This window comes from Apostichopus japonicus, chromosome 1 (genome assembly GCF_037975245.1).
Source record: "Apostichopus japonicus isolate 1M-3 chromosome 1, ASM3797524v1, whole genome shotgun sequence".
In the NCBI taxonomy this organism is placed as follows: Eukaryota; Metazoa; Echinodermata; class Holothuroidea; order Aspidochirotida; family Stichopodidae; genus Apostichopus; species Apostichopus japonicus.
The window spans coordinates 9625340-9639516 of record NC_092561.1 but is presented as its reverse complement, the minus strand read 5'-3'; the positions used below and the strand labels follow the sequence as shown (position 1 = coordinate 9639516).

Genomic DNA, 14177 nt, shown 5'->3' with positions numbered 1-14177 from the left:
AAAAGGGTACAGATATCCTTCACATCCTACGTCAAACTTCAGACATGAATTATTCATGATGAAACTCTGAGCTTCTCTTACCACATAATTGACAAATTTGATGGTAACTCAGTCACTAAGGATCATTTTGTATCTACGTTGTAACTATTAGTTTAATTACCATCAATTCTTACACAGTTTTTCTCTGGCTACTGTTTGTCTGCTTTTTTTCTCTTTTATTCTTGAACAATACACACACACACACACATATTTCTTCCTATAAGTAAAATGTCAATAAATGTTAATAATAAAAAAGAGTTTAATTCATTAACATATTTTAAGGGTACATAGGTGTCGTTGAAAAAAAATATGCAAAATAAAGTTGTCAAAAACGATCGTCAAAGGTCTAATATCACTAAAATTATTTGATAATGGAAAAGGGTTTTAGGATTCTTTTTTTACTCTTTAGTTGATATATATTAAGAAGGGTCACTGCATTCAAGTCAGACAAAATTATTCAAGCACATTCAAATCTCTGGGCCTGTTTTTATAGAACACTTGATCCCGATCCGAGTTCAACATGGACCGCCAATTTTAGTCTATAGGGTAAAAACACACTTCTGATCTGGATCCAACTCAGAGATCCACATGTAAAACCGTTAGGCAGAGACCAAGATGGAAGGTGGATCTCTAAATCTGAAATGTTTCGTGTCCTGATATAGGTTAGCTCTTCCGAATCAAAATGTGACATCAGATCTAATGTGATATCAGCTCTAATTGACAACCACAAGAGGTGTATCGATGTTAACATACACCATTTATGCCACCCCTTGATCAATTCAATACCACAGTATTGCCTAAGCAAGCAATGTACCAATGTATCCATGCAGTATATACAGTACAGATCTGTATGAGGTGTGAACAGGTGGCATTAAGACATTAAAACATGAATTAGTCGTCTGGTTTTTCCCAGATTGTTTTTCGTACGGAACTGTAACCAAGGTTGTGGGGAGACAGATAAGCGAGGAGCAAAGTAAATTCAGAGCGCCCTCGTATTAATGCTCAGATCTGAAGAAGGCTAAAGCATTAAGTATCTAGAGTCCATATAGTACTGACACACATTTTTGGAGTAATTACCTAATTACAGTATGGACAACAATAAAAAGATTTGGATTGGACTGGGGGGGGGGGTTCGTTTCTTACCAAGGAGTTCCGTAGATTCTGAAGCCTTGGACCTTAACTTCTTCATCCTCCAAATAAGTACAATTTGTCAGCATTTGTCTGCTATCTTTCCACGCTTCCTCCTCGACCTCCTCCAGAGCGGCAGCGAAACTAATGAATACGTGACTATTTCGGTCAGTCATCAACTGCGGGTCAAAGGTCACCTCGTGGTGTCCAGCGACAACAATTTTGTACCTATGTGGTAACTTGCCTGTAGGTAAAAGCAGCGACAGAAAAAAATAAAATAAATGTATCTTGATAATTGTACCGACATGATACATTTTAAAACTTGCTAAATAGATCCAAACTAATACAAACCCAATTCTACTATACTGTACTGTACTAACCCTCAATGCTAGCCCCCCCTCCCGATCCCATCTCCACCCCACACCTCCACCCATCACCACTGTCCCCCTCCTAGTTCAATGCAGCAAGCCGTATGATTTCAAACATTAGTAATCTTGAAAATAGTAAATTCAAGTTTTTTTTCCTTTTCTGTTGAGCACAAAGCTTCCTCTCATGAGTAGATTTACCAGAAGAACCATTCAAATTTAAATAGCTACTTTTACTCATCAATTTTTATTCAAATCCAATTTCCCTTTAAAATGTCTACAAGAGGAACCGTAAAATTCTTATACTTAAAACCATCTGACAATGATCTACGTTATCACCTTAGCTACTTCCTTTTATAACTTTATACATCTTCATTTCTTTTCTGTTGGTCAAACAAATTTGTGACAATTAAAGGCGCCGTAGAACGAAAGTGCTGAGTTTGTGAGGAGACAAGTAAGCGAGGAGTGAAGTAAATAAAATGAAGTTAAAAATTAATGATACGACAAAGAAACACTTCTGCATGGGATTACAGTATATTAACTGTGAGAGTGATCAAGATAGATGAGAATTATTTAGAATTGATAAGAATCATGAATTATTCGTTGCTAATACCTGCAAGCTTGATCAAAGCAATCTTACTTTGTGCTTTGGCCTCAAACTCACTACGCTCCGTCAAATTGCAAGAAAGTTGAGGAAAGATCGACTTTCGTGGTTAATTATGTATGTACGTGTTTGTTAGCTTCTAGATTGGACACTTGGAAACACATAAATCCTCGTCGTCGTACAATGTCACATGGTTAAAAACGACCTGCACGTCTCTTTCCCAACCCGGCCATAAGCTACAAGGTAGTTTACCCAGGGAAATTGATTTCTCTGTCAAAATCAATTCTACCATGAGAGAATGCATATACAGCCCAGGTGCCTGTATATCACACATATATATATCTGGAGCCTGTGCTGGATGCCAAGGCATTGACAAGCAAGACTAGCAAGCTAGGCAGCTAGCTGAATATTCCTTGACAAATTATACGATGCATAATGCTAATAGATGCATCATGGCCGTCTTCCAAGAGTGACATTTGCAGTGCACATTTTGTCAATTGGTTGAGGGGAGGACTGATATGTATGGGCAATGTTAATATCTAAATCTTCGAAAGCCTGTAAAAAATACTTCGGATCAAAGACGGAAAGTTACGCTTACAGGTACAGAATCTAAAAACAGTTATTTAAGAGACGTTCTGTGAGTACTGTTTACTCAAGCTCTTTCCTCATTGAAATAAAAAAGTTACAAAAACTTTTGTTTTATTTATCATAGGATTCGTCATTAATGATCCCAAATGCACCTAATCCATTTTTCGGTCCTTAATGCAGTTTTGGGATGTTCTTTTGTCACACTGTAGAACATGGTACTGTGGTTTTGTGTTACCATGCACCCTAGGCAACAAAATGTTACATGATCAAAATGAGGCCTGGGCAAATCTTAACATTTTGGAGTTCATTACCCACGGCCTTAGGACATGAATAATATAGTGTTCGAATTGTTGTGTCGCAGTTAATACGAACGCTCTGAACTCTGTCCCTTCTAAAATAATACCGTTCCTACGAGAAAAAAAAACACAGCTATACATCTTTGGACATGTGTAAAAATTTGACCCATTTTGCAAAGGATTTTGTGATGTGACAGTACTGGATAAATTATTCCCTGTAGGAGTAGCAATTTCAAGTGCCATCTCAAGTCCATCATCATGTATTGTATTGTAATATTTAGATCCTCCTGCAAGCAGGAACTTGCGAAGAAGCCACATTGGCTTATCTAAGCCACAAGCTGACCGAAGTCAGCCTCTTAGATTCATACTTAACGTCGATGATTATGAATTGTCAATTGTCAACAACTCTGTAACTGGACGACATACATTAATCTTGGGAGTGACTCGAACTCGGGACCTAATGATGGAATGGCACCGGCGTTAACCACTGAGCTAACACTCCTAAATACAATACTTTGACACATACAATAATATTTTGGCAAAGAATTTTCAAATTCAGTCACCTGATCCACAGTCTTGTGTTTGGGCAACATCTGCTTTGTCCAACTGTTTGATTTTAAATCCATGTAAGTTTTGCTTGACCTATCAAGATCAGCCGTATATCATAAAACTTACTGGTTTAGATATTTACAAGTGACGAGCTTACCTGTCTCCTCACAACCTTAGCCTGGTCCGCAGAGGTTGTGAGGAGACAAGTAAGCGAGGAGCGAAGTAAATAGTTGAGGAACAGTCGATTTTAATTGCGCATTGTCTTGCAGTGAAGATGACATGCGGAATAACTTTCTTCTGAATATTCATGAGTAAAAAAAATCGATATTCGACTCTGAAGCAGGAGCCAATTCTCTTTATTACTGAGAGTCGAGTTACTTTATTGGCCAAGCATATATATAGATACTAGTATAAGAATCAGCTCCAATTTCAAATTATCAATTTAGAATCTGCTTTTTCTAGAGAACAGGGTCAGTTCATTTACTAAGAAATCAAGATGAATTTCTGAACCTTTTTCAAAAGTTTGCCGTTCAGCTTCTCTGACATGAACTTGCAGAAAGCAAACTCGAAATCTCTGTTATACAACTCAAGTATCAAGTATCGAGTATCAAACAAAACAAAGACAAAGCTGAGGGGGCCCAAAAAAAGGAACGAATAGATAAAAGACGCCAAAACAAAGATATAGGACAAAACAAAACAAAGAAACAATAAAGATATAGACACTTACCTTGATTTTCAGGGAAATCCAATCTAGGGTATCAGTTACTCAACCCTCTCCCCTCCCCACCCCCCCCCCCCCACTTCCACCTCGACAAAATCACAACATAAGACAGGAAAGAAAAAAAAGGATAGAACAGATCAAAACGAGAAAAACAAAGATATAGGACATAATAAAACAAAGAAACAACAAGGATACATACACCTCCCTTGATTTTCAGGGAAATCCAATCGAGGGTATAACCTACTCAACCCCCTCCCCCCCCCCCTCACTTCCACCTGGACAAAATCAAAACAAAAGACAGAGATCTACATATTAAATAAACCATACATGTCCTGGATTTTCAACTTTTAACCTCGCAGTTAGTGACACAGATGTTCTGCATCGAAACGAAAGACACGAGCCTGTAATTGCAAGTATATCACAAGTCGCCCTTTTTCCCCATAAATATGACAGACTCTTAGAATTTTACATCAGAGCAAACAAAACTAGGTTTCAGAAGTTACAAATTATAAATGACTTTATATTCAGCATGCTATACACTAATTCCCAGGGACTTAAATCTGACTGCCGAAACAGACCATCAGTCACAACAAGCTGATGTTTCTTTTTGTCCTGTTGACTTTTTTTTTCTTCCCCCCCCCCTTTAATCTTATATTTCTTTGTGTACGTACATGCCGAACGAGCTCCCTGCATGAGTTGCTCCTCGATGTGAACTTGTAAGTCCTAAAAAGTGGAGGCTGCGTGGCGGCGGGAATCATGCAATTAGTATTAGTGTTTAAATCCAGGGGTGTGAGTGCAGGCCTTCGCTTACCTAGAAACTCGTTGAACGCTTCAACCTCCCTGGGAATACCGAGGTTGCTGAAATTGCCAGTGTGTAATAGCACGTCACCGTCAGGAATGGCAGGCATGTAGTCTGTCCTGGAGAAGGTATCTGAGATGCAGACAAATCTAGTGTAACCTATGGATTTAAGATATAAGATAGAGAGAAAGATGGATTTAAGATATAAGAAAGAGAGAGAGTGAGAGAAAAGAAGACCGAGAGGTAGAATAATCAAATATTATTCTTGCTGTCTATACTGTAAACAAACGAATACCAACAACTCTAGCACATCATTCATAGATCTGTATGATGGAGCAAAAATTAAAAGAACATTGTGTGCCATGGCAAAATAATGCAACTCTGCATTGTAAAGGAGTAGTTAATTACATGTTTCATATTCCTGCTTCCAAATTTGACTTCAAATGTTTTGATCAACAAAAAGTGAAAGAAATACTAACCGTGTAACATATTATTTCCATATCCCCATTCTCCTCTCCAACCCCTCCACCCCACCCTCCCCCTCACCAACCCAGTCCTCGATGGTAATAATTTTGACTATTGACCTGTCGATGTGACATTGCAGAAGGTTATTCCATTCTTCCGAAAGGTCGATATCACCAATTCATCTATAGACAAATTGCATTGGTTTCTTGAAAAATCACTCCCTGCAATATTTCAAAAACAGCAAAGTGAACACGCCTTTGATTGTTCATGAATGCTATCCATGGGCGTTATATAAATATGAAGATAGAAAGCATGTTTGAGTTAAGTTATAATAGGAATCCTACTTACATTAACATAATTAATTAGGCTTGCACTGATTAGCCAATTCATCTCTTTAGTTTTGAAAGGAGCATTCCAGAGATTCAGCCTATTGTAATGGTGAATATATTAGAAACCTATATAGAAACATTAGTAAAAAAAAATTGATTGCTGTTTACAAACAGCAATCAATTTTTTTTTTGGTTCTTAAACATATCTTCTACATAAACTAACCCTTTAACTATTAAGGTATCCTGTCCAAGGGAAAAGCTTTCAGCAGCTGCAAAATACCCTGTACCAAGGTTGAATAAATATCAAACAGTAGAAATTACCAACACAACAAGAAACTGAACGTTAAATATTCCTTCCTGCTTGAAGTAAAAACTTGATAAGTCAAGCTTAAGAACTTCATTATTTACATTTCAGTTTCGATTGTGTAAACCATTTTAAAACCAAAGCCATACCAATTTAAACTGCACTATATTTGAGCCCAACGTTTTATTACACAACTTGAGAAACAGTACACGAGATAAATGTCGAATGAACTCCATTTACATAATTGAAAACAGCCAGCAAACCAATATTGATTTTGCTCTTATGCTAACGTGCGTGCCCTTTCCAATTATCAAATTTAATTTATATCAATTCAAATTCCTAAGTTTGCTGATATCTTCCCCCTCCTTCCACAGAAAAATTGTGTGAAGAATTACAGTCCGCACAGATGTACAGTACACACCAATGACCCATTACTGGACAACCAAAGAAGATGAACTGTTCATTATAACAGTACAGTATGTGTGTGTGTGTGTGCGTGCTGACTACGATGAAGTTCGTTGCTAACTTGAACTTGGTAAGGTCGAGAAAGGCATGAACAAATTCACAAGGATATATCCACCTGACATTGTTAGGAGTGTACGTATGTATGGTATTGGGGGTGTCACAATCATAATTGGCAGACGTTAGCACTAAAGCAATTAAATTTACTAGATCTCACAAATAGAAGAAATCACTGGATTGGTAATTCCCAGGACCTTTGACACACACCAATGATTCTCATCGTACTGCCACAGGTGGTAATTTAACCGCGACTGAACATTGTTCTGATCCCTGGTGTATGCCTCCCCCCTCCTCACTCCCTGCAACCTCAAACCTATGTTGGGGACCATGATTGTGGATATGTACAAGGGTATGGATGTTGCAGAATCTTGACAGTATGCCTTAACATAAATGCTGAGGTACTTGAAACATAACAGATAATGTAAGTTTGGTTATAAATGCAGAAAATATGTTTCACCAAAACATGAGATAAAATTGTTTCTTCCAATATATACAATTCCTTCCAATTTATTGTTGTTGTGGTAACAGAATCGATGTCAGTCCACAAATAAAGCACTGATGTATGAGTGCGGAGCTGAAGTTTCAAGCCATATTCAAGCTCCTCTGTAATATGTAATGAAGCAGACATCTCTAGCCATTTTCAAACATCCACTGTATTGGTATTAAACAGGGCAGAGTGTTTCAAACCCATTTTCAAGAACTCATTGTACAGGTTAACAGAGCAGAGAATTTTGATTCATTTTCGAGCATCCATAATTGTATTGTTTTAAACACAGCAGAGATTTCAAGCCATTTTCAAGTACTTTAGTGGGGGCTATATATCTTCACTGCAAAGTTGGTTATCGGATCAATTTATGGACAGCTGCATGGACATGTGCGGGTACCTTTATTTTGCACTCATAAAGCGCATCTCAAAGTTTCGTTAATACTGCAGCTTAGGGGTTGGCCTTTTTAAATAGCTTTTGATTGGTCCAGGAAGATGACATTATCTCATCTATAACAAACCTACGGTACCCTGAGATGTCATGCAAAGGACACCCATTTGATCAAAATTTATAAATATACCCAGGCAGGCTGTCCTCCTATATTACGTCAACATGTATACAGATCAATGTACTTTGGCAGCAACTAAGCTGTAGCCAATGTATACAGTCAGAAAGCAAACTTTATTCAGATGATTAAACCTGGCATACGAATCCCAGCTTTAATTACATATTTCTGCAAAATCTCTATCTCGACTTGAAATCTACAGCTTTACGCTACAGCTGCGACATTTTAGCCGAACCAATTAAGTCTCGATATGCAATCCATTATAAACACGAACAAAACCAATCCCTAACTATATGCACTTTTTTCTCAGTACTATTGTGTAGAGTTAATAATCACACAGTCATGGTAATATATATACTATATTGGAGGCAAAACTTTCATCCCATTCGCAGAGATTCAGTGAATGAAAAGTTCGGACAATAACACTGTGTCCTTTGTTTATCAAGACGTGATGGTCCATTCAATATATCAAATGAGCGCATGTGTGAGAATAAAACTTTGAAACATAATATTGAACAACAAAAAAATATATATGTAGGCTGCACACAGTGAACACTTATAGCTGGACTTTGTATATAGTCACAGATTCAACTACCAGCAAAAAAAATCTTATGACTTGATTTTGTGTTTGTTTTGTTAAATGTGTCCTTCGATTGGCTTGCTCTGCTACGTTATTTAAGAGAGAGGATGAGATGGCCAGACTTAACTCTTTATTTTGAGAAACTACTATGTGTAAATTTGAGAAACAAAGCAATAACACCAAAATACAGAACTAATGTGTATAGAAATAGCTTTATTTATCGTGCTGCTATTTTTTTACAAAACGGTAATCTGGATAATTTATTGTAGACAGCTGCACTTATACGTTTTGTATAAATATTGTAAAAAAAAAAAAAAAATTTAATTTAATTTTTTTTTTAATTTTTTTTTTTTTTTTTGTACACTAACATTTTAAAATAATATTTCTTATTACGTACTCACTTTTGATGTCCTGTTTATATTTAGTATTTATATTTATACTGGAAATAAATAAATAAATGAAAAAATGAAATGGCATTGCATGATGCCAACAGTAGTGGTGCCACAAAGCAGGCATACTGCAGTGATTGCAAACATTACGTAGTACTCCAGCATCCTGACATACCAATGTACCATTATGAACAGAAAGGTCAGTACACAGGTCTGTCTGTCCATTGCTTCCAGGTTAATTGTGTTGGATAAACAAAGCGGTGTATTATATCGTCTGAGTTTCAATCCCTTGAACTCTGCTGATGGGCAGAAAAACCATGATTTGTGTGATTATTAACACGCAATAGAATATCATAAAAAAGAAAGACCGTCAAAATTGAAAGCATTCTAACAATCGAGGCTTTCAACCAAATATCCAAATTCCAAGAAAGCAATCCGGAGGGGAAAACACCTTACTTTCTCTGCAGTCACTATTAATTGCTTTTCTTCTCATCTCCATCACTGTTAAAATTTGCATTCGTTCGCTAAAATAGGAGCCATGACAGTAAAATGATTATCTGCTTTACAATTGGGGAGACAATTAATTTCAGATCTACAGAATAGCTTGTCATATCATCTGATACAACTTCTGTTCCTTAACTTCAATAATGTCTTGACAGGATTCATCAAACACTTTAAAGGAGCTTTCTTATGTTGGATATCGTAAATCTGTGATTAAAGGTTCCCATAGTACTGAAGTTCATTAATTTATAGCATGCATGACTTGTCAGGTTTCACTTCAAAGAGTGAATTTTATTTACATTTTCTAGTCAAGTCTACTTCTTGCATATCATCAACACAATTATGACAAAAAAGTATCTTTAATTGGCAACAAGATCTTTAGATTAATAATCAAGGACTATTTCAGGGAACTAATTACAAAGAAAAGGCAGAAAGCTACTTTAAGGAACATTTAATATTTCAGGAAACTAATTACAAAGAAAAGGCAGAAAGCTACTTTAAGGGACGTTTAATTTCTAAGAGCTTGGCATTTCACGCGTGATCCATTGCAATCCCCTCCCCCCCTCCCCCCCCAACTCTCCATAGATCTATAATAACATTAACAGAATTCTCACATTCATGAGACCTGCACATTAATATGTCAAGACGGAATGAAAGGTGTGCATATTCGAGACAAAAAAAATCTCGAATTCGTCACTGAATATAAGCTGGCTGGCTGACAGAGCTCGGCTCTGTTAACGGACGGAGGCATGGTGATTACTTCCATCTGTTGAAACGAATTTATCCAGTGGAAAAACCAATCTGTCTTTGATGGAAAAACTGAATAATATGATATGTAACTTCAGAAGTCCTTCTGATCAATTAATGCTCTCTTTGCATCAAGGTAAATAATAATTCTCACACATTATAAGCTCAAATTTGCAGCACAGTTTTGGTTGCGATGTCTGGTAAGTACTACATGATCAAACGATTCTTCCCAGGGAGGTGGAAGAGTTGTAGCTCGGTCTTTGTCTTTGTTCACGTTATTACATATAGTGTTATTTATGCAATTATTGAACTCACTGGTATAGCTGGTTGTGTTCTCGTAATATGAGTCTCTCTCGTCAAGCTTGATGAAAACATTAATGTGTATTACAGTAGCTCCCTTTTCATGTAAATAAACAATTGTGTAAACTGTAAAAAAAAATATTAAAAAAAGAAAAAAAAAAATTAGAAAATGATATAATTGGCAACAATTGGATTTGGACTACTGTATTAACCTCTGAGGTAACAAGAACTGTGCTCTGCCAACTGAGTTATCTGGCCAGTGTGGCAGTTGAGAGTCAATCCATTTATAATATAAAAAAAATCCCCCTGGGAGCTCAGTGGTACTGCCTGTCAGAAGCCACAGTACAGTATACTAGTGTATTCAATTGATAACCTTAATTTATACCTAATTCCCACAAAATACGACCAATGAGGTAAAATAAATACCAGTTAAGCTTGATTGTATGTTAATTACTGTACATGTGTATATATATATGAAAAGCTATATCAATGAAAATTTGGAATGTACATAGCATGCATGAATGGTGCTCTATTAAAGCTTCCTGTGCTGTCATTACTATCAAGTAGAAATTCCAAATTTATGTAATTTCCCAGGTGCCAGAGCTAACTGTAAGCTCTGTGCTTCCAGGACATGAACCGAACATTAAAAACTCCCCAAAGATGGTTAGAATAGATCTATAGATACAGCTGGTTTGGTAATTACTGTAGTGACTTCTGATTGGCTAGCTCTAATAAGATATATACTGTACTGTGACACCAGGTGACCAGGGGTGGGCCATGACCCTCCTAATAATTGTAACATCAAGCTCACTGATTTTCATATAGCAATTTCAACATCACTGAACATTGCCTTTACATCCCGGCATGAAGATGGACAATATTGATGTATAAATTCTCTTGTCAGAACACATCATGAAAAGCATTTTACGTCACAATTACACAAAACAATATTCCAGGCATTCATGTACTAAACTTAGCTTTTATAGACATACGTTTAAGCTCAAAAAGGCAAATTAATGTTATTGCCTGCATTATCTGCCCTTGATTATGAATGTCCTCTATATATAATACCCCCCCTCCCCCTGCCCCACTCCACACTCACCTATATATCATAGCTATTGAAATGATATTACAATCATTATTTCTTAACAGGCTACCTATCATTCATTCATTCATTCATTTATTTGTTTACACATTCAAAATATATTACACAATAATAGAAGAAAATGTATGTGACAAGTGGAGGAGGTCTGAGAAAGCCGAGGCTCTTACGAAGCAGACCCCCCGTACAAAGACAATAAGTATCATCAATACAGTACTAAATACTTAGGACGTGCCTAATTATATACCACCCAATACCCATTTCTCACAGCTATAGCAATCGATATAATGTTATGACAACAAATTGCAGAAATTCCTGCAAACAATGTCACCAAAGGAATCTCCCTGGATTAATTTTAATTATTATTACTCTTCATTTTCTAGACTTCGTGTCATACTGATATATCATTCCAAGCCTTTATACAATGTATATGTACCAGGGTGACAGCATGACACTGAATATGACAAATCAGGCGGAACCTCAAGTTGTCATGATGCACAGTGTATAACACATCTTTGCAATTCCAATCAAGCTTGTGTGTGTGTATATATGTACATATATGTAGGTGACAAAAAAATTGACATCACCTACTCGAGTTTCACGTTCTTCGAAAGACAATCTATAAGGAGATGATCGTTCGAAGAACGTGAAATTTGAATAATGATCTCACTTCTTTTGCAACCTATACATGCTCTGTTTATACATTGAGCACTATATATGCCTAAAAGATATAGTAATTGCTATATATATACATGGGAAAAAGAGTGTAGTGTAGACTATAAGGATAAGCAAGAAATTGATCTGACAGCCGGCCAAAGTGAGAATTTGTACCCTCTCCACAGTTAATAACAATAATCAGTGTATTCACTGTACCCCCATAGTCAAATGAAAGTTAAAGACGTTCTACAATTAATTCATACACATTTGTCCATCTGTTAATACTGTAGGTTGGAATACAGGGTATCACAAATATTATTCTAAATAGGGCCTGTAAATATTTCATGTTTTCCCCATTCAATACCATAGAGATAAGCAGACCCCATCAGTAAGGGTTTGAAAATCTCGTGGTGGCAAGACGTTTGGAAATTTAGGCAGCATTTTGCCCGTCTGTGGTACATAGGACCGAATGTTACAATCAATGTTGATTTCCTAATCAATTAACATTTCAGAAACTACTGATTTTCATGATTGGTACATTAGTAAATTAATCACTTGTAAAAGTCAAAATGGGAAATATGTTTTATTTTTGTTGTGTTTTACTTTTGCTGCACTTCTGGAAAACTTGACGAAATGCTAACTGAGTTGAGTATCAGAATTTGCATCCGAAAAAAGAAGAAAAAGAAAAAAAAATTGAACTCAAGAAACTAACTGTACTTTCATGAATGACTTTAAATTTGATGTGAATGCTGTAGATGGTTGAAACGAATTGCTATCAATCTACTTAGGTGGTGTACATGCCACTTTTAATATTTGAGAAACAACCCTTTAATCAGCTGCTAAGGCCCATCAATCAATGTGGCTGGGTTACGTAGTCTAACATACAGACCATTCAGTTCTTCGGATGCAACACGAAATTCAATAGTAAAACTTGTTAGACTATTTATGGCTTTAAAATAACGTTACTTATTTACACCGCAATACAATTGTGTCTGTAGAAGTCTGTACAAACTTAAAACATTATGTTTAGGGGTGAGTTATAAATGAATTTAGGGAACAAATATGGAAATGTGCCTATAGCTGCTACAAAAAAAAGAAAGATACATTATAAATAGAATTTTCTTTGTCTACCAGCTCAATCTACAAACATAATAGAGTGGGATTGTAAAAGTTGTCATGGGACAGGTAAGCAAGAAAGCAAAGATATTTATAAATTACCAGCACACAACAGCTGCAAACATCCCACAAGTTTCTTACTACCACCTGTGGATCATGCTTTAATTAAGAAAATTACAGATAAACAATTAATGCATCATGATCATCATCAACATCATGATCATCATCATGATCATCATGATCATCATCATGATGATCATGCTCATGATGATGATCATGCCCATGATCATTTACATTCATCATGAGGATCATGATGATGATCATGATGATCATTATGATGATCATGATGATCTTGATCATGATCAGGATCATCATCATGATCATCAACATTCATCATCATCATGATCATCATCACATCATCATAACATCATCCTCATGATCATCATGATCAACATGATCATGATCATCATCACATCATCATCACTATCAACATCATCATCATCATCATCATGATCACGATCATCATGATCATCATTATGATCATCATGATCATGATAATCATCATGATAATCATCATGATAATCATCATGATAATCATCATCATCATCATCATCATCATCATCATCATCATCATCATCATCATCATCATCATCATCATCATCATCATCATCATCATCATCATCATCATCATCATCATCATCATCATCATCATCATCATCATCATCATCATCATCATCATCATCATCATCATCATAATGATCATCATCACAATCATCATCACCATCATCATCCGCTTTCTCCTAATGAATTATGCATGCATGCATTGCCTACTACTATAAACATTCATGAACACCTTCCACCTGATACATGCCTCATATAGCAATTCATGCCTTACAAATTAAGAATCAAAACTCCATAAATTGCCCTGCAGAAATTCCAGTTTTGGCTTGTTTTTTTTTTTTGTCATCCAGATGCGCTGTATCTATATGTATGTGTGCTTTATTTTCCCTTGCTGAGCCCCACTAC

The 14177-nt window shown here is 36.2% G+C and overlaps 2 protein-coding genes across 2 annotated transcripts in view; both read right to left on the bottom strand.

Moving 5' to 3' along the window:
* The window catches only part of LOC139966892 (ras-related protein Rab-21-like), a 178118-nt gene that overhangs the window by 30507 nt on the left and 133434 nt on the right, over positions 1–14177 (bottom strand). The gene's annotated exons all lie outside the window — the stretch shown is intronic.
* The window catches only part of LOC139966796 (metallophosphoesterase MPPED2-like), a 36451-nt gene that overhangs the window by 8558 nt on the left and 13716 nt on the right, over positions 1–14177 (bottom strand). The window contains exons 3-4 of the mRNA XM_071970160.1: positions 5102–5248; positions 1183–1411 (exon numbers count right to left, since the gene is read on the bottom strand). Of these exons, the coding sequence (XP_071826261.1) occupies positions 1183–1411; positions 5102–5248 (376 nt within the window). The remainder of the gene's footprint in view (positions 1–1182; positions 1412–5101; positions 5249–14177) is intronic.